This window comes from Cygnus olor, chromosome 1 (genome assembly GCF_009769625.2).
Source record: "Cygnus olor isolate bCygOlo1 chromosome 1, bCygOlo1.pri.v2, whole genome shotgun sequence".
NCBI classification, from domain to species: Eukaryota; Metazoa; Chordata; class Aves; order Anseriformes; family Anatidae; genus Cygnus; species Cygnus olor.
This window is the reverse complement of record NC_049169.1, coordinates 2,499,012-2,526,031: the sequence shown is the minus strand read 5'-3', so window position 1 is coordinate 2,526,031 and position 27,020 is coordinate 2,499,012. Positions and strand designations below refer to the sequence as shown.

Below are 27,020 nucleotides of genomic sequence, written 5' to 3'. Positions count from 1 at the left end.
AATTTTCCTGACTGTTTTCACACTTTCACACTATCAAGAGGCCCCTGTGGCAGAATACTAGATTATAACTATTTTCTGACTAACAAAGTAGCTTTTTGTCCCCTGTGGGAAGAATACTGGGAGAAAAAGCCACTCTCCCAATTTGACATAGCTAATTACCTCAGAAAATAGAATCGTTTAGGAAGAAAAAAAAACCTACTTCAAAAATTTTTCATCACATTTAATGCACTATCCATATGAACTGAAAATAAATTAATGTGTTCTTCATAAATTAAAATCTCAGTAAAATATAAAATGAATATTCTAAATAAACCATTTTATTTTCCTTTATGTTCTGCAGACCTGTGCCAGTAAACTATAATAAGCATGTTATTAAAACAGAAATCAATAGTAAGCTTTAAAATACACAGTACCACAAAAAGGTCGAGCCCCAGTATTGATTTTAATATAACATTTTGGTGAGTAGTTTCCCAAAGGGTTCTCCTCTAATATTGTTCTTCATCCTTCTTTCACTTTGCATTTGCACTGGAGGATTTGTTGTTCTTTTCTGCAAAAGCTGTCCACTCCATGAAGTTTACTAAGAGCCTGTCATATATGCAACGCACTGCTGAGACATGACAAAACAAGGTCGGGGGGGAAGCACTCAGACACATCAGAGTATCAATTAAACCGTAAGTGAATCGCAGTTACAGAGACCCTCCCCAAGCACAGAAAGAAAAAAAAAAGAAACTAATGGCTGCAATCTGATAACCTACCACTGAGAGCCACCTTTGTGCACCACTGTGTACATATTTTTAAAAGCTGATTTAGAGTTTAGAAAGATTTTCTTTAAACAGATGAGGATGTTTAGAAATACAGAGGCTGCAATAAGTTATCTGGCTAATGACAGATAAAATACCACACCATATGGAGCCCAGCTAGCCAAGTAGAACAGACTCCAACAATTCATTACCAGGGAATGTTTGAAAATCTATGATCTGTTTTATTCAAAAAAAAAAAAAAGAAACAAAAAACATTTTTCAAGTGGCTTTCAAGACAAAAGCTTTCCAAAGAAGTCATAGGAGATGAGATAGTCAAAGCATAGCAAAACTTTAAAAAAGCCATTACCAACTAATTGCTTTTTTGACCTCACCTAAAGTAAGCAGAAGCCATTCCAGGGAAGTGAGAACAGGGATTGCAATAAGCACTCACTAGAAAGCCCAGGAAGCTGGGCAAAGACTGAATAAGACTACAAAACAGAATACAGGCTTGTAGCTATAGTACGAGGTAGTTAGGAGATACTGAAACACTCTCCATACTGCAGACAGAGAACTGTTGGTCTCCAACCACCACTTCCCATCTGCTGACAGCTACCACCCACCCAATTCCCTCCACAAGGGATCAGGGGACCGTTTCTTGCTCTGTTTCAGATGAAGTCCCATGGAGAAGCTCAAGTATGTGCTTCAGATCTTTAGGTCAACCCCGTTGGACCTTAGCTGAAGAACTTCCACCTTCATCCCTGCTGAGCAGCTGGCTTTGGTGGAGGCTACACCAGAAACGTTTGTCTGTAGAACTCCCCTGGCCATGACCCTTATTTAAATAGAACTGAGCTTTCAGGGTTGAGACCATCTAAACAGAGATTTTAAAAGGTATTTCATATACTACTGTAACTTCTACAAACATCGGATCCTTTTAAATAAGATTCTGAGCAACGTTTACATAATGCTCAGTGCTGGTTCCTTTAAATTTCTATCTTCGTCGTGTCTTATAAACAATTTTAGAGCTGACCTAGAAACAGTTACTGAAGGGCCACTGACCAAACAAAAGCCTACTTTAAGCCCTTCCCTACCTGAAAATTCCTACTTACAGCAGGTACTGTTACTCTATGAAACAAATGCTGGAATCATGGGAGATTAATGTAGGACAATTCAAGCACAACTAAACATAGGGAAGGGCTCTTGGGACACTCGTACATCAGCAAACTGCACAGGAACATACACTTAGCATGATAACAAAATTATATGCAGATATATATCGAAGACCTGAACAAAATAAACTTTCTGCAATACTAAACGGACTGTCAAGCACCAGCATTTTGCAAAAACACCTCGATCTACATATAACTATATTTACCATGTGCAAAATTATATAGAAAGAGTGGAAGCCCGGAAACACTTCTCAAGCAAAAGCTACTGAAAGCTCGCAAATATAATCAGCCCACGCTAAATGAGTTGCAAAATAAATAAGGCTGAATTCTCCTTGATTTTCAGGGGGGAAAAATGCTAAGTATTCATTTATGAAAAGTTTCTGTGGGAAATCACATACTTCATTTGCCTCTTATTTAAGTATTTTTATGTACATCTCAATGGAGGCATCTAGTAGTCTAACAAGGTTGACAGTAGCTAAAATTTTTATCATTATGTTGATGATAGTAAAAGTGAACAACATTTTTTCAAGGTATCTTTTCTTCCGCCTTTCGTAATGCAAACTCTTTATAAAAAAATTATCAGGCACCATCAGCATGGCATCATACATTCTGATAAATGAGTAGTTCTAGTTCTATATTCAAGAACAAAGTATGTGGCAGATAAACTTCAATTTGCACATTAAAGATCAGAGGAGAAAAAGTCAGCTACCTCCCCCACGCTTGTTCTCCAGAGCCACAACATTTACAGTTTTTACTCATATTTTACTCATACAAATTGACCTCTTGGGAAATTAGGAAACATACTACATATTTGCTGAGCTTGTCCAGATTAAGCAGAGAAAAGGCAAAAAGCAACCTATTATTACTATAATATTACTATGTATACTACATATGTTACTATATATTACTATAATATATACCATCTATAATATCTATATTATAGTAATATATCTAATTTAGATTCAGATACTTAGGTTAACAGGGAAAGTCCAACAGTTGCAGTACCACATTCTAGCAGTAAGGCAAACAGAGCAAGCCACAAAGGCTGAGGCACAACAACAGTGAAAACTGGAGATCTCATGATTGATAAAGTTTGATTGATAAAGATTGATAAAATAAATGCCTTTATCCTAACACTTTTTTTTTTGTATTGCAAATGTGCATTTTGTGATCCCTAGGGCTCACTTACTACTGTCACGTTGTCCCCTATCTACCGGCCCAGTAAGTTGTGCAAACCCCTCTGCAGATCTCGATGGAGCAGGTGCATCTGCTGACCAGAAGCAGCTTCTTGTAGCTGAAGTCCATGAGCCACGGCACCATCTCGTTCAGTCTCAAGCACTGGAAGAGGCTTCCTAGTGAAGTGGTTGATGCCCCGTGCCTGTCAGCACTCAAGAGGCATTTGGACAATGCCCTCAATAACATTCTTTAACTTTCTGTCAGCCCTGCTGAAGTGGTCAGGCCATTGGACTCAATGATCTTTGTAGATCCCTTCCAACTGAACTCTGCTATTCTACTCTAAATGCTCTTAATTACTTCTCTTTTGACACGGCAAAGCTATTTAAGACTCTCTCATTAACAAAATGATTCAAATAAAGCACAACAGCTGTGACAAGACATAGCATAATGATCCATGTCTGTAAGACTACACCCCAGGAAGAAATCCAAACAGCTAAAGGATTCGGAAGTTTCGTTGTCATATTTTGTATGATTTCGTGTCATGGCAAATAACTAGTTTCACAAATTTGGCATCTCTTTCTATTATGACACTTGAGAAAAGAAGTTAAGAACTTAGTGGAAAAGAAACTATGTCAACAATTATCTTTTCTTACCTGTCACGAATGTCAAACTCAGGTTCTTGTGCCTATTCTCTCATTTTTAGGAATCTTTTCTTCCAGAGCTGTGTAACAGAGGTTGTGGCATGTATTTCACAGGGGCCAAAAGCCTGCTTTTTCATTTGGTCTGAAGGATCCATACACAACAGAGGTAGCAACAAAAATCACACCCAAAAAGCCTTTTTAAAGTGCCAAAAGTAATTGCCCAGTAAGCCACACACACATCATTAAGGTACCGACTTGGACTCTGGACTCTGATTTCAGGAATAAGAAACCTTATAAAGAGCAGAGTTTCTCTGTAACACTACAGGGATAGGACATAGTATTGGTAGGTATTGACATAAAATGGAAAACAGACTGAGAATATATTTTCTCTAGGAGGAAAAGGCACATTACTCTTCCCTCTTCTGTTCAGAATGTAAGTTCTCTATCATTTCCAACTATAATAATAATATTACTCTACTTTTGTTCTAATACTCAAAGTATTACAACCTGTAAACTACCTTGAATATTATCATAAGATTGAAGCTCTGACACATTAACTGGCCACATCTACTAATGCAGTCACTGCAAATTCTGTTGCATTTGAATAATTATCAATTTAACTTTTTGAAATGAAAAGACTCAAGATAAAACTTCTTTAATGTTCAAAAACTGAAGTGAGAAACAATAGCTAGGCTGTGTAAAAGAACGAATAAATTAGCATCAACTTTGACTCTTCAGCAGGGTTTGCAGTTAATATGGTTTTATTGTGAAATTCAGGACTGAGCAGTGAAATTCAGGACTGAATGGTCCTAACTGCCCAGAGAGCACAAGAACCTACTAGTCCAACCAAAGATCCCAATACCCCTTCTCCAACACCACCCAGCAGATCATTCCTTCACATACAACTCTGCTCATTTCTGAGAAGATAAACATTGTTTTCACTTAAGAAGATGGAAAGAAAAGAGACTTCTATGGACAGTGACTGTACTCATCCAGTCTATCAGAATAAGTGGATGTATTCCCTGGGGAAATTCTGCCAAAAGGCAGATTTATTAAAGCACTTCCAGGAATGTTCGTCCATTAGCAGGACTGTATAAACAGTAAGTGAGATGAGGTGGTGTCCTGGCTCAGTAAAGTTAGATATACGGAAGTTCTGCCATTGGTAGTGCTCAAATTTCCACCAACAGACCAAAAGCCCCACACATTACCTTGATGGTGGTTATTAACCTTTATGTTATGTTTCCACTGCTGCTAATTTGAACTTCCAAATTGAGGGAAGAAAATCCTGGAAAGATTCATCATTATTTGTGGGGAAATTTAAGTTCCTAAGGTGCCTCCTGGTTTTCATCCGATTCTCACAGAGCCAAAGGTTTCATCAAGCTCCATATCCCTAGCAAAGAAGCATACAGGTTTATAACCATATTCAATCACACAAAAGAGATTAAAAAGACGAAGCAGCATTCTCAAATACCTGAAAGATCAGTGGGCATGCCATTTAGGCACATAGTCTAAAGTTGGGTCTAAATTATTATTATTCAAAGTCCCCTTGAACAAGAACTGTGGAATTGATGTATTATGAATGTATTTTAATGCCACCAATAATGCAAGCTGAACAGTCAGCCTTCGGTTCTAATCCCAGAAATAAGGACAGATCTTAACTTTAAAAAGTAGAGCTGAAGTACTCTTACTATATATGTATGTGTGAATAAATAAATTATAAAGAAAGTTAAAGTTACAAAATTCTCCCTTAAACGAGAAGAACACACTTTGCAATCAGATCAAAACGTGGTCATACTCTGCATACAAACAGTATTGAAATTAGCCATTAGGCAGTTGCAATCAGACGACAAACAGTTGCAAGTTTCAGATATTTACGCTTAAATGTCTTTACACTTAAAGATAAGAAAAAATGTTTTCAAGAAAGGAATGAAAACAAACATTCAAAATGCACCATCTTTGGTAAAAAAAAATCATAAATGGATGCAGAACCACAGAAGCTTTAATTATGGATCTCAGTGTCACATATCATCAGTAAGGGATTTAAAAGACAGTCTACAAAGAAAAGCAGTAGGTCAGCAAATTGCATTTTTAACAGATCAGAAGTGCAAGGTCTAGTCTTCAACTACAAGTAGAGCACTCTGACTTGGTTTTCCCCAGATAAAAGTTACAAATCTCTTGTCAAGGTTCAGGGGTCAGACTTCATTATCCTCATTTCCCTATCAAAGGGCCTGAAATACAAACCCACAGAGCTTGTGAATTACAGTTCTACGAGATGCTATCAACACAGATATGGGACACCGCCACTCCCCAGTCCAGCCAGCCTTAAACAACACCGGTGCATTTGTACACTGCATCCTCCATATAGGTTATGGAACCTACGTTTACTTCCTTTTTTCATGTGTAACTATTGACATATAAATGTTATCAACTGTTCTCTGTTAATAGCTTTATTCTGATACATGTTTTAAGCACAGTATAGCTGAGAACTTGGATTTTGTTCTGTTTTCCAACACTGCATCAATATGCTTGCATGCTTTCAACAAGTAACTACAATTTAAAGTAGTCTTTTTACCTTGTCTTGTTTATATACCTAGAGTACTCTGCATTGGGCAGACACGCAAGATACAAAACATCCCACCTGAACAACATGCACCTAGCTCTTAAGTGTTTGCTTCAAAACTGAAGTCCAGTAATGATGACAAATTAGACTGACTCTAAAAGTACATGAGCGTCCACAAGACTGAGACATGAAGGTGTACAGAAAATTGCAGGCCTAAAAGCATGGATCCTGACTTTAAGAGGAACATTGCACAGACATTCCTCATGCGCCTGAATTACGGAGAGACTGCTTTCTGAACTGGAAGAAAACAGGAGGGGTAGGTATATTTCTGATCCTGAAAAACATAAATCTGTTCTTAAAGTGGTCGACAGAGCAGCACTCGCTTCCTTCTCAGAACAACACGGTCTGCAGGAGCTGCAATGCTTCTCAAATGCTTTTAAAACACAAACCTCAAACAGAATTCAACCTTTAAAACACCAAGTAATAGGTAAGTAAACACCTGCGTCTTTTAAAACTGTTTTATCCAACATAAAAAGAGCCTCTACGTTTCAGCTAAAGCGTATTTTTAATTATGTATACTGTGTAGAAAGTAAAGTTATTTCTAAAAATCAAAACTAGAAATGATTTAAAAGCTGCTAACAAGACTTTTTGTCATTTTATTGTTGGCATTTTTATTTTAAATTTATTTTGATAGTTTGTATTTCAAAAGCACAGATTCTTCAAACTAATTTTAGGACAACAGGAAGATTTTACACGATCCTTTTCATATGTAACATCTTCCTTAGCCAACAAAGTCACAACAAAATAGAAGATCAGGTATATGACAAGTCAACCTGCTTCCTTCCTTTTGTAGACCAACGCACATCCAATGAAAACCAAATTATGGAATTATTAATTTAAATTAATTTAGTGTCAAGTGACAAAACAGTGAAGTTACAAAACAAATAATTCCACACTGTAAACGTGTTTAGATGAAATCTGAGCAGTTGACATTCAGTTCGGATACAACACAAGTTTCCCTGTCAAAGCCCAGTTCAAAAGAGGAGAGATTTCACTATTCCATTGATTTCCTTTATTGCTGATTTTAAAAAAGCCTGACTCATTTTCTGGGACATTTATATAGTCCTATTTATTATATACTCCATCAACCTAACACAATTAAATAATAATATAATGATGTGTAGGAAACAACTGATCTATATGCAGACAGTTTAAGCAGCACTAATTACATTCTAATTTTTAAAATCCATCATAATGAGCCTTTCTTCCCATTCTCAGAGGGCAGGCCAATGCGTAGGTTAATATTTATATCCTACGTGTTACACTACCTTTATAGGAAAAGTGCTAAAAGAAAGTATGAATTATCACACCAGTCCACCAAGTTCACTGTCCAGCCAAAGGATGTCAAATTCAAACAGGAACTTTGTAATTGCCAATGTTAACACAGTACCACGTTTAACGTCACAGAGAATATTTTTAAAATGCTGCATCCAAGCTCTGCAGCTGCATTCTGCACGACTCTTTCGCAATAACTACGCTCTGAAAAAACACACATAAAAAAAGTATTGATATACAAGAATGATACCAAAAAGGTTTTCTGCTAATAAACTGTTTTATTACCGCACTTTGCATCTTCAAAGCACTAAGCAATATTGAGTATTAAAGCAGTTGAAAACACTGCAGCACAGAGAAATATCTAAAATGCACAGATATAACAGGAATTACTATTTCTACTGCTGTTAAAATTTACCTTTTGATATAACAGAGGGGTTGTAAGTGACCCACCTCTACAACGCTCCTGAGCTATTTCTATCTCTACATAGCAAAGTGACTTTTTGGACTCAAGAGAAATCAATGAAAATTGAGCTTAAAAGACTAGGGAAGAAAAAAGTCCAGATCATAAGGCCAAAAGGGATTCAGATCAGCATTTTATATCAGCTTTTACAGGGAATTTCAGTTATTTTAACATATATTTTTAAAATATGTTGATTTTAACATATATTTACTATCAAAATTAGCAATATAGCCTACAGGTCTTCTCAACCATTTTGTCCTGAGGCACAGAATTCAACTGCTTATAATAAACGGATAAAGAGCAGTCATAAAAGCTTTAAGTACATGTTTGCTTTAAATACTGTTATTAACAAACAAACCTTCTCTTTTGAGCTTCCGAGTCTCTCCTGGCTCGTTCTAACGCCAATTCTTCAGCTATTCTTTTCTTTAGTTCTTCATCATTAACTACAATTAAAAGAAAATTAAATGAAGTGTTAACAGAACACAATATATTCCTACTTACAGAAACAACAGCAGAATACAGTGCACCATTTTATTTTCTTTTTCTCCTATAAAGCAGTTAGAGCATTTTCTTGTGGTTTAACCACCTTTCAAATTTTAATATACAACACTAGAAAGCTTTATTAAGCCTTATTAAACAACATTTCAATTAACAGTACCTTCTGAAAATTTAAAAAAAAAACATTCAGCACCATACGGTAAATGTTAAATTAAATACATTTTTCTTAAGAAATATGCTGCTATAAAGTAAAATCTGGGGTAACTAAAAAATCTTAGACCTAAAGAGTAAAATCAAACCGATGGCTTTTATTCATACGGAACCAGGGAAACATCTTCCCATGTAATGAATCAAGTATTTTCACATGCATATTCCACCCAACAGAGCATTTACAACACCCTAGATATTGATATTTTAGTTCCTATTGTTGGAAAAAGCTTTTACCTAAATTTCTCCTAATTTCGTCTAAGCTGGCAGACACGGAAAATACATTTTCTTCATTTAGACTCCATCAGATGAATTAGTTAGAAGGCTGGTTAAGAACTGACTTAAGCAGGTAAGCAACTTCTTCAAGTCTATGAATAAACTTTCCCACGCAAAGGTAGAAAGGAGATCCACCAAGTTTTAGAAGCTTGAAAGATACCTAAGACTACCAAAAGCCTTCCATGAGGATTTTGTTTACGAACACGTAACTCTTCGATATTTAAGCTCTCAGTCATGCAAGTTTCACTGGACTTCCAGATGAAACCACACCAAAAGGTTGTGGCAGCCAAGACAAACAAAAAAAAAAAACCACAAATGCACACTTCGGAAATGGTTTCCTACATTTTATCTCCATCCAAACGCGACCTGACACATACCTAGCAGAAATAAAACAGACAAAATCCCAGTTACTCACTAATAAAGAACTATATCATCCATTTTGGGAAACTGTGTTTGATTGGTAAAAGTTACACAAACTTTAGTAGAACAGCTGCTAACTTTGCATAAAATGTCAACTTGTAGCATTAAATAAGAGTGACTTCTCCTGTAGTTGTTTTGTTCTGCTCCTATACAGTAGAGCTGTAGAACAAGATTAGAAATCAAATTGTATCCAGGTTTCTTACCAATATAAACCTTAATCTTAAATCTCCGGAATACCAGGTCACCTACACCTCTAACTCTGCCATCCTCTTGTATTCCAGTACAGGCACAAGGATAACTTCATTATTTCTGCAAAGCATCTGGCTCCAATCCCACTCATGGAACCACAGAGCTACAGGACAGGCAATCTCACACCAAAATGCCCATCATTTCGGTAGGGTATAGATGTTAAACTCACAAAAGTAATACAACCCTTTCATCTGCCCTCAGAAGCAGGAACAAAACCACTTGTTTTGGTACGGAAAAAACAGCAACTGCATTTTAAGACAGCGTAAAACGAGCAGCGAGACAGCAAGCAGTTAGCAAAGCACTCCGCTTACAGGTTGCATTTGTATTGTTTGGGCACCGAGGTGGCATTCAGTTGTCAGCAGCCAGAAAGTGGGGCCAAGGAGAATGAGACTGCCTCTCCTCTTCCATTGCAAGCTAATACTTAAAGCTCTTGCCCAGAAGTGGAACATCGGGATTTTAACCTCCTGGGATGGGCAGGTTGAGCCCCTGTGCCATAAATGCTCCAGTGCCCCCATCACCAAGCTGGTGCCTCATTTCACAGAGACAACTTCGCTGTTGGGTTTTGGGGGGGGACAACTTTTCATCTAAAGAAGTGCTTTAGAAGGTGCCTAATGACCACACCACAAAGCGGGGCAGTCTCCCACTCCTGTATCCCCTCTGTGGGGCCAGCTAATCATTTCGCATTCGGCAGCGATCCGATTTCATAAAACAAGGAGATGCACAAAAAAAAGCCAATGACAAACAGCCACGTATCTCAGTGACCTGGTCCCCAGGAGCTGGCTTTATCTGCAAACATTACCCACCCAGCATCACTAGCCCCTTCCCTTTAAATAGAGCCCGGCGTGCAATTCTTCCCATCTAAAGTAGACTTTTATAACAGCGAGCTTTATGAATGAATGAAGCGGCTCCATCGGCTGTAAGGGAATCTTGGGCAACTAATTCAGTTAGAGGCATCTCAAGGAAAGCAGGACGAATCGACAGCCACCCTGCCAGACGCAGCACATGCTCGGAGGAGGGAGCTGCACTGGGAAAGGGTGAGGGGACACTTGTGAGCGGCAAGTGAGAAGCCAGTCTGCAATCAGACTTGCATGCGTGAAAATCCAGAGGTAAACACGGATCTTCTAACAGACTGCTACCACAAACCCCGGAGGAAAAAAGCAAGTACTCATTTATTGGGATTCTCTTCTTACTGCCATCACTCTTCCACCATTTTCGGATCCGAGGCTACACGAGGATATGCCCACACCCTCCGTTTGCACAGACACTGAGCTGTTGTATCACACCTGTATGTTCCCAAACAAGGATCAGATAGCCACAGTCAACTCCCTTGTCAAAGGGAGACAAAAAGTTTAGCAAAATACCAGGCAAGCACAAGGATCCCGGCTTTGTGCGGCAGCACACATTAATCTCCCCCACACCTCAGTAAGCATCATAAGCCAAAATGAAAGCAGTTAAGGTTCTGCATTTGTACACTTAGAAACGATTAAGCTGTCGTAAAAGCAAGGAATTTATTTCACATCACAGCTACCTTATTCACAGAACAAATCTGAAAAGCCATGATCAAGTGTTTCTTACTGCCATTCTGTTCAACCCAGATACCTCAATATTTCATGTCCTTTTAATACTGCACCTGAGAACAGACGAAATGTTGCGTAAGGATATTGTTCACCAGCAGCTCTACCTTGAGTTTTATTATTCTGCCGTGCAAAAACAAATACAAGAAGTTTAACAGAGCAGAGAATGGTCTTTTAAGTCATAATAAGAAGAGATTCAGGCATCAGCCAATAAAGACGTTTGACCTTAACAATCGATTAGGTTAGGCATCGATCAGGCAGATACTAATAGGGAATACAAGTGGAGCTATAGATCATTCAATAGAATTATTGTAGGATATAATTAGGTAGCTCCCAGATGGGAAGTTTATGATGTTTCAGTAAAAAATTGCAGTTCTATAAGTAGGAGGGGTTTGTTCTGGGGGAAGAAGCATTTAAAATGAGGAAAGTTAATTTATTAGAAAGAGGATCGGAAAAAATGGAACTGTTCTAGGTAAAACTCAATAGCATTTCCCTGTGATGACAAACTCTGCTCAGACAACAGGGCGTTAAAAACAGCGGACAATTAAACTACTAGAGAGTATCAGAACCTGGTGGGTGGATGACTGCAGAAATAAGCGCGATCGGGAAACAATAAGCACACGGCAGCTGCCAAACATTACTTAGCCGTTCCCACAACCCCTCTAAGGATTTTAAAAGTTCTTCAGGATCCTGTAAATCAGCGTCAAGCTCATTTGAAGTGCATCTCAGAGCAGAGAAACTTGGAAGATTTTCAGACAACTGCACTGAGGAAGGCCACACTTGCACCCCAGTGCTTTCTTAGAGCATAAAATGCAGCTCTACCTTTCCCCAAGTCTGAATGTGTTAATGCACAGTTCACATCACAAGACAATTTAGATAGATGGTCAGTAATGGCAACTGCACTCCAAAAGCCACAGCGCTGTAGCCAGAAATAACTCCGTCCTCTTAGCATCTGCACGCTGATAGGTGTCTGCTAAGCAGCATTCTCTGCAGGAGAATGGAAATCGAGGGCCACCGGCTGCATTGCCAATGGGCTCATTACCCCGCTCACACCTAGCTCCGGCTCTAGCAGCAGGTCACACGCTGCTTAAAGGACCGACCAAACTGTTCCTTTAATGCCACCACAGACAGAGAATACCTGTTTAAAAAAATAAAATAAAAAAATACCCAAAGCTCTTGTCTGGAGCTTGACAGACCAAGCCCTGAGTGTCAGCGGACAAGGACACTTTGCCACTTGGATGGCCGGCAGGAGGAGGAACGTGACCTTTCCTCCGCATCCACCTACTTTTCTGGAAAGGTTTGAAAGATACAAGATATGGATATTTATGTCTAATGTTACAGCACAAATGCACAAGGCATTTTCTACCCTTCTTGTAGAAAATGTAACTTTAATACAGGTACAGGTAAGTTAACCAGTTTTTATTTAAACCACTTCCATTTACTCCAAGGACATACATGTATATTTGGGTAAGTAACACCCCCCCACACACATTCAGCTTCTTTAACATTTTAAACAAAGCTTTAAGAAATCTGAAGAAACCACAAATTACATCCAATACCTATCTAATGGCCAAAATCTCTAGGCAAGCCCAATGGGAAGTGGAGGCAACTTCCAACACAAAAGCTGTGGCACAGTTGCTCACATTTTCTATCAGATCGTTCCAGTTGACTTCGTACCTTCAGATGGGTACGGAGACAACAGGAGGGAAAGGGTGTGAGGGCACATTGCGCTGGAACAGCGTTTTAGTTTGAAAAGAGCACAGATCAGATCAGCAGTTACACAAGTGTGACAGCATCCTCCACACTGCTGTATTTCAATGCCTTTCCAGGCAAGGAAGACACTCAGATTTTTTGTATTTTTTTTTTTTTTTTAAAGGCCACAAAACCTATCTAAATGGTTTGGGAAACCATTCATATACAGAAACTGTTTTTTGTAATCCACACCATAAATACTAACGCAATTGCTTAAAAAAAAAAAATTTAAAAGAGCATGCAAAGCCATTTAATTAACCCTCAGTATTGATCCTTCAGAATCAGATGAAAAAGAAAGCATACAGCTGATATGTTTTCCAGGGTCCAAAAGACTTTGAATAATCACGGGAGGAAGCAATGAGGACCGAGGAATTAGGGGTACGGGAGAGCTTCAGCAGTCACCAACAGCCGTGGAGGTTTCAGAGATGCAACCCGTGCTTCATTGTGGAACACACAAAAGCCAAACACCAGCAGGATGGATGCAAAGCCAAGACCTTTGTGACAGCAACAATTCTTGAGAAGAAAACAACAACCACATCTCCTGTATCTACTGCAGGTTGGCACATAAGGATACATGCAATTCAGCTACTTTGATCGTATTTTCTCCAATTTTCTTTGCCCTTGCTGTCCACGCTAGTCGCAAGATGTAAATCCTGAACTTGTTGTCACTCTGAAGCAGCTGCTTTATCGAAAAAACATTCAGCAAATTACTAAAATGATGGCAACGGAGCACCCAAAGCTAAAAACAACATACGTTAGGTAAAGCAGACACCTGCAGCCTCAAAAGGTTTAGCGTGAGAAATGAGAAATAAGGTATGGACAAATTAATGAAATAGCCTCGAGCCTGCAGAGCTGGAAGCCCGCTCATTAGTCTTGGGATTGCCAAATATCATTAATGGAAACAGCATTTACTAGGAGGCACCTTAACCAATCCCTCTTGAAAGGGCAGGTGCATTAAGTTATTAACGAAGAGACACTTAGGTTCGATATAATCAAACGTCTTTTAGGCAGTACTTAGCTAAACAATATTCAGAGAATGAATTTACATAAAGAGGAGAGTAAGCAGATCTGCTGTTGTTTCATTCAGCCCTGCTAAAAACAAAAAGTTAGGCAGAGAACAGGACGTCCTTCGGAGAGCAAGCTCTCAAAGCCCAGAACGGAATCATACAGGTGTCCTCCAGGTCATTCGAGTGGCCTCCTTACAGAGAGGAATATTTGCTTTTACAAAAAATACATCCATACAGCAAAGCTGACAGGGCAGCGTTTAGAAGATTTTATTTGGATTATTTGAAATGCACCACGGGCACCGCTTTCCTCAGCCATTCTATGATTCTTGAAGCCAAAAGCAAGTAAAATCAAGGGGGGGGAAGACTAAAGAGCACCACAGGCTACAAAATGCACGAAGTGGAGTGGGAGGACATGCATGTACCAACCACTGCCACAGACAGCAAGACTTTTTTCCCCTAGAAAAAATATTCCCCAATTACTACAGAGCTTCTTGCATTTACCTCTAGCATCTGGTATTGACAACAGAGAGAGCATCGGGCCCTGCAAGCCATCGATCTGACCCAACGGGGCAATTCCCTCGGTAGCAACACCAACCCTTGGGGCCACGCACCTCGGGGCTCCCTCCAGCCCCATCGTCTGCCTCGGGAACCAGCAGGACAACCGCAGCTTTGCGGACATTGAAGTTAATGAAGATGTCACAAGGAAAATCCCTAACTGCACACTAACAGCGAGAAGTATTGAATCAGGAAGCAGAGCAGTAGCAACCTGGTAGGCTCACAGAGTCAAGATATGGGGTTATAAATATGTCATGAGTCCTTCACAATTAAAAAAATATTTTCCCACTCACGCTCCCATCAAATTCATAACGTGCAAGTATTACACTATGCACAACCCCTCAAATTATTCTTTCCACTTAATAAACACGCCAGTTTGGGCCATATCTAAATTCCAAACATAAACCTTCGATATCAACAGCAGGGATTTAAGTTGAACGGCAAAGATGAAATATTTAATCTGTGACTCCACTTCGAAAGGGGAGCCATAAGCAGGCACTCGAGGAGCATACAACAACTTTTGCTGGACCAGACAAAAAAAAGAAGAGTACATACTGGATTTCTTGTGCAATTAAACAATAAGAAAATATCGCTTCCTTTACCGGTACTCTCAAAGTTGTCTCAGGGGCTTTGACCCAGGTTGCAGAGCCCCGGTGAACTGGTGTGAGGCAGCTCCACCTCCACGCACTGCCCGTGTGTGCCCAGAAGCATCAGCCCATCAGAGCTGTCCATTTCTTACAAGTGTGAAATTGGGGCCAAATTATCCACTCCCACTTGGTTTGGGTGTCAGTGATGCTGTCAAGGAACTCTTATCTCGGCCTCCTAAAAACGTAAGTTGTTAAGAAAGCCATACGGATATTCATTGTACACTAAAGAAAATAGAAAGACTGCTGGTTTTAAAACCAGCCTGTAGGATTTCCATGCTGATTAAAGCAGCAGCAAATCTATTTAGTGTGCTTAAATTTGGTGGTACAACAATGGCAATGTTTAAAGAAAAAAAAGTATGTTTAATTATTATTATTTTTGCAAGAGCCTGGATTTGCCGGTGGCAGCACACGAGAGGAAACAAGGCAGTGCTGTAAACAGTTAGTGCATTAGTATTCCCATCATACGACGCTTTCTTAAAAAATTAATGGTTTTCCAACACTGCTATATCCAGTCTTTAACCCCATAATTGTACAAATTAGCCTTACACAGGGAGGGGGGGACGACACATAACTATCCCTTCGTTCCACCAGGGCTAGAAAACCTGCAGAAATAAATTATTCGCCTTAAAGAACAGGATGTCTGTTTCCTCCCCAACAAAGGAACGCCTGCGAGGCCCTTGGGAAGCCACTGGTGTGTGCCCAGGTGAACTGCCAGGAACAAGAACCGAGGTGGGAAGGGTGCAGGAGCCATCGCTTCGGTGGGCGACCTTAATAAAACATTTAGGAAACGCGTAATATCAGCCACGGAGCAGCGTACGGTCACCACTTGACCTGATTTTTCTTTTATTTATGATTTTTTTTTCCAACAGCATCCTTACGCATAAATTCTCAGCCTCACACGATTTTAACTAGGAGCACAGAGAGCGACTCCTCCACTTCAGTTCAGATTTACAGCCGCTTCCAGCAGTCACGGATTCGGTATGAACACACAGCGCGCCTCCAAGGACAGGATTCGGTATTAACCGGTAAATATTGGTAATGCGCAGCGATACTTAAGCAAGCTCATCGGATAATTAAATACAAAAACAATGCAATTAAGTGTGCATAATTTAAAATTATTTAATATTTTACTTTCCGAAGGCGCTCTTGCATATATTACAGTATCTATTTTACAATGTAAATGTGGATATCAATCAATTTATACTAATTTAAGTTAGCAATAAGCTGGTACACGAGCTAGAAATAAGAAAGCAAAGTTAGTTATATTATATTTGGAACATCATCTTCTCAGTATCCCACTACTGCTGTAACTTCAGCAGAGAATCCCAACACTGAATTAATACGGACCTATAAAGGGGGTCTGGAAAAACAGGAGGGAGGGGGATTACCAGGCTTTGCCTCACATTTCTTTGAATTGGGCCCTACCTGCCTGTGCTTAACAGCTTTAATTAACAATAACTCATTCCTGAGATTCATTCTGTAATGGGGAAAAAAAGACGAAAATTTCCATTACTTCCAACAGGTTGAGGGTTGCTTTCTAATAAGCCAAGTGAAAAATCAAATCAAAAATGGATGTATCAAGACCACAGAAAGCCAGAAATTTAAAATCACAAAATCCTGAGGCAAAAATTAGATCTTTCAACCGACACACAAAGGAGAAATTGAGCACAGGAAAGCGGGCTACCGTGCGGCAGCGCGCAGCCTGCGCACGCAGCACCCTTCTGCCCACTGCCGGCGGGGCAGCAGGAGCAAGAGCTCTTCCACCACGAGATGCGTGTCTGGTTCTCCACCTGGGGTTTCACATCGCACAGAAAACTCCTTGAATTCTCCCCAAACTCAGCTCGGACTGAGTGGCAATGATCGTGATGGCTGAACAGACGGATGTGCTTATAGCACAGTTAAAACTGCGGTGCTGCAGCTCTTCGATCAGACTTCATGGTATTTCAAATATATATATATATATATATATATAGGAATATCTGTGTGTGTATATGTATATGTATGTGCTATATGTATATACATATATGTGCTACAAGAATTTCAATGCAGTATAGTGAACCCCCAAAAAATCTGTCAGCGGATGTTGTTTGTGCTTACAGTTTTCCTAAACAAACTTTGAATTATTTGCAAAAACACATATCCTTTTGACGTAACAAATTCCTTGTCTTGAAGATATTCTGATCCTCTTCAGTAAAATTCAATGCTGTCTGAATATAACTCTAATATTACAAAACTTGCACAACTGAACCCACAATTTCTGTTTTCATACAAAGAATAAACTAGAAAATTATGGCTTAAGTGGTACAGAATCCGCACAATGTCAAACGAACTTATATTTTAAAAAAAAGCTCACTTCATAGAAGTAATAAGATGCAATCAAGTCCGTGATATAGAAGCTGTGATAGGCGGCCTCACCTGAATTCTCACTTGGGCAGGCTGGGGAAAACAAAACACCTGCTATTAAAAAAATTATTTCACTGTGCATACTTCAGTAAGCGACTTCTACCTGTACCTGGGACAGAGCACTACCAGTTATTTCTGTGTAACAGTCAAAAAGGTTTCTAAACTAAAACAATTCTTTAGTTTTATATTTAGAAGCCACCACTAATTGCAAAGGATTAGTTAGACTATTGCACAGGGCAGCTCTCCGTACTAGGACTCTCTGTATCGACAAGGCTACACAAACAGCGAATTTTGATGCTCAGTCCATCTACTGCCATCACCTTTAGGAAGGCTCTCCAGCTGTGACTGCACGCTATCCGTGGCACTGCAAAGTCAATTTTCCCCAATTCCAGCTCTGGATTGCCCTAGCTCCCAACAAGATTCACAAAGCCGCTCATCATTCAGACAAAAAGCCCGCTGTTGAGAATATTTCACGTTCCTCTCCGCTGGTGGAACAGCAGTTCCCCGCAGCTCCAGGTATGGGATTTTATTGTCAAATGTCCACGTGCCAGCTGTTTGTGGGGCAGGGGAGCCCCTGTTTTTATATCTATGTGGACGAAAGCGCTGGGAATGGGCACTGCTGCCAAAACAAGGTTAAGTGATGGCTTTTAGTGAGTGAACAGGATGAGTTAGCATGGATACGTAAGGGGATAAAGAAAGCCTAATGTTATTTTCTGTTGTTGTGCATCCCATATACACAGCACAAGTGACTATATATATTAATAAGAAACCGAATTTTTCTTCTTCAAATAAATGCCTGCAAGATATAAATTTAGATTCATTCAGCTTTCCAACCTAAACTTGACACGTTCCCTGTATTTTTGTGTTCCATTCATACTCGTGCATTGATAACTTTCAATGATCTTAACACGCCCTGTAACATAGTCTGGCTTTTTGTAACAGCCACAAAGAGATTCCAAACCAAACCAATCTGAACAAGCAATCAGGAGAAAGAGGACGAGGCAAACAAACAAAACGAAAGATAGCCACAGACCGATATTTGCTGGCGGATACAACTCCATGACGACGATGCTTCACCAGCCTTCTGACCTCCAACCGCTTTGCTATTGCTTACGCTATTTCCAAACCTGGCTGCACAATCACAGCTCCAAATGCCAAAGGAAATTCCCTATGGTTTGCAAAATTTAAAACCCACAGCATTTTCCTTTCCATGAGCAACGAAATTAATGATGCCATGGCTTCTTGTGGATTTAGGTTCTACTCCTCTTATATACACAATAACCCTGCCTTCTCTAACGTCACCATACTGTTTGAACCAAGAAGATGAATTCTGTGGCTCGTCCAAAGCTTCACACACGCTGACTGCCCATCAGCACGCCTGTATTGACTCATCAGATGCAGTGTTATTGAAGAGTTTGGCCTCCTCTCCTGTATTAGGTCATAATTCACAGATTCCCCCAGACTTCCGAGGGGCCACATGGTAAGCAGTGCCATAAAACTGGTTCCAAGTGACCCTCCTGTACTTAAACGATCACACTGATACGAGCATCCATCACTAACTTGCAGCTACTGTTACCTAAAGCTACCACCAGACGTCAAATTTAACAAGTCACCTTTGAATTTTGGTACAGAGCAGAGCAAGCAACTGCTTGCTTGTCCCACCCCAGTGCTGGTTTTGAAAAATGGCAGCTTCCTGCACCCAGTTTGTTCCTTCAGCTTCTGAATTTCAAATGTGTGCGACAGCCGAGCATCAGAGAGCACACCAAGAGCAGCACCAGACTCTGTGGCCTTCCAAAAAGGAGGATCCTCCCCCTTCATCTTTACCCACACTCTCCCAACCCCAATTAAAAAAAGCAATAAACAAACAAATTTGTTTATTCAGCTCACTGATGCCGAGGCTTTTCTGCAGCCTTGCAACTCCCCAGGATTTCCCTGGCTCTGCCTTTCATTATGAATCAGCAAGCCTCCGTTCCGCGTCATCTCTGAGCCTCATCTCCAAGCACATCCCTAGCATCGAAACATCTTTCCTTTCTTGCCAGTGATGCTCTGAATTTTTCTAGCCAGGGTTCCACAGCGGTGAACCCAGCAGAGTTACCCTTCCCAGCCACTGAGACTAGTCCTTTTGAAGGGAAGGGGCAAGAGAAGAAGTCCAGCAAGATGCAGGATGAAAGATCACAGTATCATAGAATCAGTTAGGTTGGAAAAGGCCTCTAAGATCATCTGGTAGCCTTTAACCTGGCACTGCCATGCCCACCATTAATCCACGTCACTATGCTCTACATCTACACATTTTTAAAGACCTCTAAAAAAAAAGAAAAAAAAAAAAGAAAAAAAGATGAATAAAGGAAAAAGAAATTTCAAAGCACTGATAAGGTGGAAGGAAAGGGATATGGGATTCAGGGGGAAATCTATAATTAAACTAGTGAAAGAAAAAGACTATTTGTGAGGTATGGCTGCTTGCTGATAAGAGAGATCTTCATTGTAGCAGCTGTACCACAGATCAACATCGCTCATTAAGAAGCATCTGTCCTGAACGTGTCCTCTTGAGGAAATTTCTAGAAGCACAACAAAAGGCTTAATGGTCAAATAAAGGAAGTCACAATATGCTGCTTGTGGGAAAGAGAAGTAGTTATCTTCATTTTGCAAATCTGTTCAGCAGCGTGAAGACAATCTATGATATATAATATATGTCCTGATCAGGACATCTTATCAGGAAACACTCTGACAGTACCACTTGTCACCCATTTGTAAATGCTCAGAAAACATGCACAGAAGTTAATCACCCTCAAGAAGTTTACCTGTCAAGTTTGGATAAAACTGGTTCACAACCTTGAAAGTTATTGTGGGAAAGAGAGAGGATAAAAACAAGTTACATAAGCGGCCATAATGCAATCACACTGCAGAAAAAGTAGGTCTTTACCCTGTAAAGGTTAATGAAAGGAGAGGGGAAAAAAAAAAAAGGAAAAGCGTTTCACCCAGAGATATCATTCATCAATACATCTGCTGACCCAGTTAACCTAATTTCTCAGTGGTTGGAGCTGCGTGCAAAAATAAATCAAGATGCCAAACTTCTGCTTTGTGCAATTAAAGCAATCTAGCATTTATCACTAAACTTTAAAGAGTAGGAAAATTTTCCAGAAGCTGACTACTCAGAAAAAAAAAAAAAGTGGAACCATCTCCACATCGAGTCATGATTTTATTTATCAATGACATGGGCGCTGAAACTGTGCACAAAGTCTGAAAGCAATCACTTCACTTAAAATTAGGTACAAAGAGAAGCCTGCAGTGATAAATAAGTGGATCTTTAACAGCTGTTGTCGCGCTCTCAAACCTAATCTCCAGTTGATTCATTCAAGTTACAACAGGCTGATACAAGGATGTTTTGTATCAGCGTAAAGAAAACAGTAATTCCAGAATTTGTTTATTCAGCTCAGATGCAAACTACAGCACTCGGTCTCATCACTAGTGTGAGGAGGCTAGAATCTGATGAAGATCACTAGGATTTAGAAAGAATCTAAATCCAAATCCGAAGCACAAGGACCTTTAATCAGCGTTTGTAACCAGGTCCTACAGATCAGAATCACTGATTCACAAAAGGAAGCGTGGAAGTACCAAGCGTCTTAAGTATCTTCTTAGGTCTCAAGGGTAACGTTTCCAGTTTCCTACATCCCACACGGCAGCATGTTTAGTCTGAAGAATAGTCTGAAACATAAGTTTTAATAACAAAAAAGTGACAGAACACTTATTTCATGTAATATCAATGAGAGGGCATGAGAAGCCAGATTAGAAATAGCTAATGTTTCAAGTATATGCACTGCAAAGGTATGGAGGACGCCCAGGTTGTGCACAGGAGCAAGGACTTGTTTCTGTTGAGTTCCCTTCCAGTTTCCTCCCAAGCACTGTAGTGTGTCTTCCTCCAGCTTCAGCAAATCTGGCTTTATATTTAACCGTCAGACAGCTATGGTATTGTTAATTCTGAGATGTGGGAGCTGAGGTATTCTCAGCCCAGTATTTTGCACCACATCACTGCTTCTAATAAGAAATGAAAATTAAAGACAAAGCCATGACATTTATAACTATTTTGATTATTCAGAAACGATCGCAAAGGAAAAAATGCTGAAATGTGTAAAATTCTTGCAGTCATAATCTACTCATTATGAAAAATGTCAGTGTTAATGAGATACAGCAACAAGAAAAAACTTTTCTAAATGACCGGTCTCTAAATTGATGTACCGCCTCCACCGCTGATAGCTTTTTAATGGAGGAAGTTGTTAGCTGGAAGAAAAACCAAGACCCTACAGAAGGGTGCAGTGAACAGCAGCAGTGCCAAAAAAAAAAAAAAAGCAGATGGGGTCCCATTCTAGATCGAGCTGCCTTTATTGGTCACCAAGCACTGGTTAGCCCAGCATGAAAGAGCAAACTCACGGGCTAGCTGCTCCTCAGATCCCAGAAAGACAGGGCAGGAATCTAATAAAAGTTGGAGGGGAGGACAAATAAATAAAAGGCTGTTCTGCCAGGCGAAAGGTCAGAAACAAAAAACCTAAGGACAAAGAGTAGCTGGTCAGCAGATGCTTCCCCTTAATCCAGGAACACGAGGCTCACTTTTTCTTTGAGTAAATCGCTCTCTCCCCTCCTGTGCAAATGCCAGTGAAGATTAAAAGGAGCCGGTGTTCAGCCCCCTCCTCAACAGCTTGGCATAAAACCAGGTTGGTCCTCAGTCGAAACTTAACTGACCACGAGACACGACGGCAACATCCAGTGCTGCTGCTTCAAAAATCAGTTTCCTTAAGTTTCTGATTAGCATTAAAGCCACTCTTAAATAATAATCACTGCCTTTGTAATTCTAATGATTCCTGCAGATATTACTTTTTCTGCTTAAATTTCAGAATATCCAGTCCCATCTCTGCCTGTTGAGCAATGCCACTTGGCAACATCAGGGATAAGTGAGTCCTTTCCCTTCAGTTAAGCTGTTCCCTTCTCACCAGAAAGAAAAAGAAAAATAGGAAGAAAAAGCCAATCATCTTGGATGAAACACAGTATCTCACCCCTAGTCTAAACGACTAGCTTAGACTAGATGCTTATTTTTTAGATGATTTACAGTAGGGGAAATTAAACGTTGTTATGAAGCTAAAATTGAGAATCCAATAAACTGGCTTCAAGAAGCACTGTCAGGTGTTACAACAAATACACAGCTGTTGCAACAGACACACAAAAAACCTCGAGGGCGAAGAGAAGAATGTCCTGCCTCCGGTTTTAAATTTAGACTTCAAACAACAGGTAGTAATACCTGAAAGCTGCCATTTCCAGGCTGGTGTTCCTCAAACTTTACTAGTAGATCTGCACATGAGATCATTTAAAATGGAGGAATTTGGTATACATGCAAACACGCAAAAGTCTCAGGAAAAAATAAAATTGTAGCAGGAGCTGAAAGTGCATAATGGTTCCCCGAGGTAGGAGGGAACATAAAGAAAAAAGACTGAATGGTTACCTCCTGTTTAACTAAAAAAACAAGCGGTGGAAACCTTTCGAGAAGCAGCACTTTACAATATACTTAACCTGTCTGATCTGACAAGTGATGAAGAGGTTTAGTAACACTCAGTTGCAGCCTGAAGATGAAGGAATAAAACAAAGCTTTTCTTTTCATCTTAATGTGATAAACCATGCCTCTAAAGCATTCTTTAATATCACACTGAAGATTCCCTAACCTGTATATAAAGCATGATGGAAAGCGAAGTAGCATTATCTATTAAACCCACGAAGTTTTATTACTTCAGCAGGGTAACAAGACCTCCGAGTAACATTACACCTAACAAGCGGTGTTTTTAAGTAATGCTAAGAAAAAAAAATGCACTTAGAACCCCCTCCCACTTCGTGTGATTGGAAATGGTCTCTTACCAGTTCACTGGAGGCTTGGTTTAGAACCATTTGGAGATGTCCTTCCCTCGTAACAGTCCCCACTCATTTCATTTTAGCGACAGTTGTAGTCAGTGGAGAGAGAACTTGGATAAGAACACATTTTACTCTCAAACTGGAGAGGATGTTCTATGGCAGGATGACAATTCCCTCGCACAGTGCTATCAAGACAAATACTGGTACAGGCAAACAATTCCCATTTACTTATCAGCTTTACTTCATTAAAACCATCAATATTTTTGATTGTATTCTTTAAGACAGCAGAACTATTCAAGCTGCTTCAAATGACTTTCATTCTAACCGTCCTTTAAATTACATACCCCTTTATCTCAGTCAGCTATCTCGACTTTTCAACCTATAATCCCAGGAAGGTCTCCGAAGGAGAAAGACCTGGGTTTTGTTCCGGTGTCTTGACACAGCACGGACTAGAGAAGTCAAAGGCTGAAATTTCACAGGAAATATCCAATTGTACAGAGCACATCCACTGCCGGCAATCTCCAGCACATTTAACTCTCAGTATGAACCAAGAACTTCAGCGTACATCAACTGTGATTTCTGCCTCTTCCCAAATTTGCCCTGTAACCATACGATGGATTCTAGCTGCATTTTCCATAAGCTTATCCCAAGGCTGAGCTCCAACCGTCTATGCTCAGAGGCCTAAAACTTTGCCAGGATTTAACTGTAAAACCATTCAGTGCTCAGAGCTAGTAAAAGGCGATGGCAACAACTCCATGCATAAATGCAAAAGCATTTAGTCCTTAAAATTCATTATTACGTGCATTTGGCGAAGAGCTCCATGAAATGCCTACAATCTCTTTTTCCCAGGTTATTTTTTTCCTATATTTTCAGGAACAATTTCACTGGCTTTCTTAATTCAGCTTGTTGCAGTACTAGAAATTAATACAAGAATCCCACGCCACAACTAATAGTTGTCTTTAAGCCTGATTTTCTCCTACCTACTAGAAGATTGTATTTTAGCACGCACAAATCTTGTGCTTCCACATCAAAAAGCAGGCAGTTCTAACTTAGAAGCCATTTCTAAGCAAATTCTTTGGCTATGCTTGTTATACTAGCTATGACAAAAATTGCTTTGTGTGCGCACCGCACAACTACTCAAAGATTTTTAGAGCAAACATCTGCACTCAGTAAACCCTAACAGAGCACACGCAGCCTAAAGCAGAATAGCATGAAATTTAATTTTGACAAATCCACTTGAGACCAGAAAAGCACACAGTATGCGGTACATAAGAATTACCTGTTTCAAAGAATATATGGAAACAAAAATGACACTTCTAAATGAGTGCCATTGAAAGCTAAATTCTGCCTATCCGCTAAGAGATGCACACACACAAAACCACTTGTGAAAGGAAAAACTATAAAAGAAGCTGGCCATCATCAAATGAATCTAACTCAGCCTAAGACCTAGTTAATTATGCTTCCAAGTGGGACAGGATTTGAGGGACTGCTCTTTCCTTAAATTTCATGTGGCATATCAAAAGTTCTCTATCGGTTTCAAAATGAGATCCCCTAATTACATCAATCAGATGTCCACCTGAAACGTGACAATATCCATGGGATATATTTGCTTTCTCACTCCGACCTGCATGTAGGAGACAAGAAGGAAAAAAAAAAAACTCAATTCCACAAGCTCTCAAAAATTCAATTCTTCCATTTGCGGAACCCCTGAAAGCTTCAGAATTCGTTTCTTTAGCTCCCTTTACAACTCTGAGCAACAACAAATAAAGCAATAGCAGGAGCAGAAGGAGAAAGGGGGGCTGGGAATCAATTACTTCAATTCCAGCCATAAATGCCTCCCACACACCGGCCACTTTTTCCATACAAACTTAAACATGATTGTTACATTACAGGGAGAGAAACAAAGAAACAGGGAGAGAAAGAGATGCGGAGAGACATCTCCATTTGGCCCATCCTTCTACTGCAAGCACAAACTGAATCCAAATCTGCACCGTGACAAACTCTGGGCTAATGCTAACACAAATGCCATTTCTCGGGGCACATTTAAGAGCACACATTTCATGCAGTCTACTTCAATACTGAGAGATGAGTAAGTTTTTTTTAGGGGCTTACTTGGGTTTTGTTTGGTTGTTTTTAAATTGTTATTATTACTTTACCACTAAAGGTTATTTTTTAATTTAAAAAAATGAATCTTCCCTTGAACAGTATTATTTCAGTTTTAGGGAAAAAATACAAATCTAGTCTATGAAAACTTGAAGATTTTTCTTTTCATTAAAATAATTTGTGTTGCTTTTCATTGAAACATAATCCAAACCATTTTTTGCACTATCATGCAATGGACTAAGCGTACTTCTGAGATAACACCATCAAAGTTAATACCTGAAAATATAAGGACTGTTGTACTGAATATAGCAATTATAATGTTTGTGCCACTCAATAGTGACATCTGAAGAATTTCTATGTAATATTTCCATATCCTAACCTGTGCTACAAATCACCCGTCCTGCTTTTCCCTAAACTGACGGTGTATTTCCCAGAGGTGTGCTCATGCTTGTTTCCTCCCACTTGCACTTAAGCCACGAATGGTGAAGTTGCTTAAGCAGCTGATTTAGGAAAGAAACCCAAGTTTGACAAGATCTGCAAAGCTGTTCCAAAAGCCAGCTGTCACCAAGAAGGAAGAGTGACGCTGGTGGTCCTTCGTGTGCTCCTGCTCCTCCCGCAGACACTTCTCAGAGCACACGAGGTTCAATTCAGGGAGCTAAACTGGCACAAAACTCTTCTTGTAGGCATTTCCTGATGGCTTAGGTCCCTGCACACCACCTTATAGGATGAGACATGATCAGACGTGAGACCATTAGATGAGGTTAGCTGTAAGACCGTACCTTCAAATATCTGGAATTTGCTTGCGAAGTTCCAACAACTTCTGCCGTTAGTTCTTGCTCTACCTTTGGGCACTTGAGAAGTCTGCTGCTCCCCGGGTTTATCAGCACGCACAACGCAATTACAGCGGGCAGCCCAAAGGCGCAGCCGCGATGAAATCTCAAAGATGGTATTTCAGTGAAGAATCAAAGCATGTTTGAACTGGACAAACACAGGGAGTATAGTACACAAGAGTACTTTGAGCACAGACAGCTTTTTGCATTCCCACCTTAAAAAATTCTGTTACCAAGACCAACATTTGTAAGGCTCTAGGTGTACAATTGTGTAACTTTTCTGCATTCAACAACCCAAGTCTTTTAAACAACTACATTAGGACTTTTCCCCTACTCTCTAACACTCCACCACACCTCCCCAACCCTCCCCCAACTACGTGCCACCTTTCTGATGAGGTTCATACTGTACTTTCAGGATGCAGAGTGAGCTAAGCCCTCCCACAGCTCTCCTGTCCAATTTCCACGGGCAAAAAGGAAACCAGAAGTGCCAGCTGCATTAGTTGCTAGTTTTTCCTTCTAATTTTAGCCCAAT

The 27,020-nt window shown here is 39.9% G+C and overlaps 1 protein-coding gene and 1 long non-coding RNA gene across 6 annotated transcripts in view; both read right to left on the bottom strand.

Annotated features, from left to right (window-relative positions):
• CHCHD3 (coiled-coil-helix-coiled-coil-helix domain containing 3) overlaps positions 1-27,020 on the bottom strand; it is a 150,199-nt gene that overhangs the window by 115,573 nt on the left and 7,606 nt on the right. For all 5 annotated transcript variants that reach the window (XM_040546108.1, XM_040546116.1, XM_040546124.1 and 2 more), the window contains exon 3: positions 8,437-8,521. In XM_040546108.1, the coding sequence (XP_040402042.1) occupies positions 8,437-8,521 (85 nt within the window). The remainder of the gene's footprint in view (positions 1-8,436; positions 8,522-27,020) is intronic.
• On the bottom strand, positions 16,362-20,869 carry LOC121064518. Its single transcript, XR_005816531.1, has 2 exons — positions 17,617-20,869; positions 16,362-16,610 (listed from the first exon to the last, which is right to left on the bottom strand). It is a non-coding gene; the product is annotated as an uncharacterized LOC121064518 (long non-coding RNA).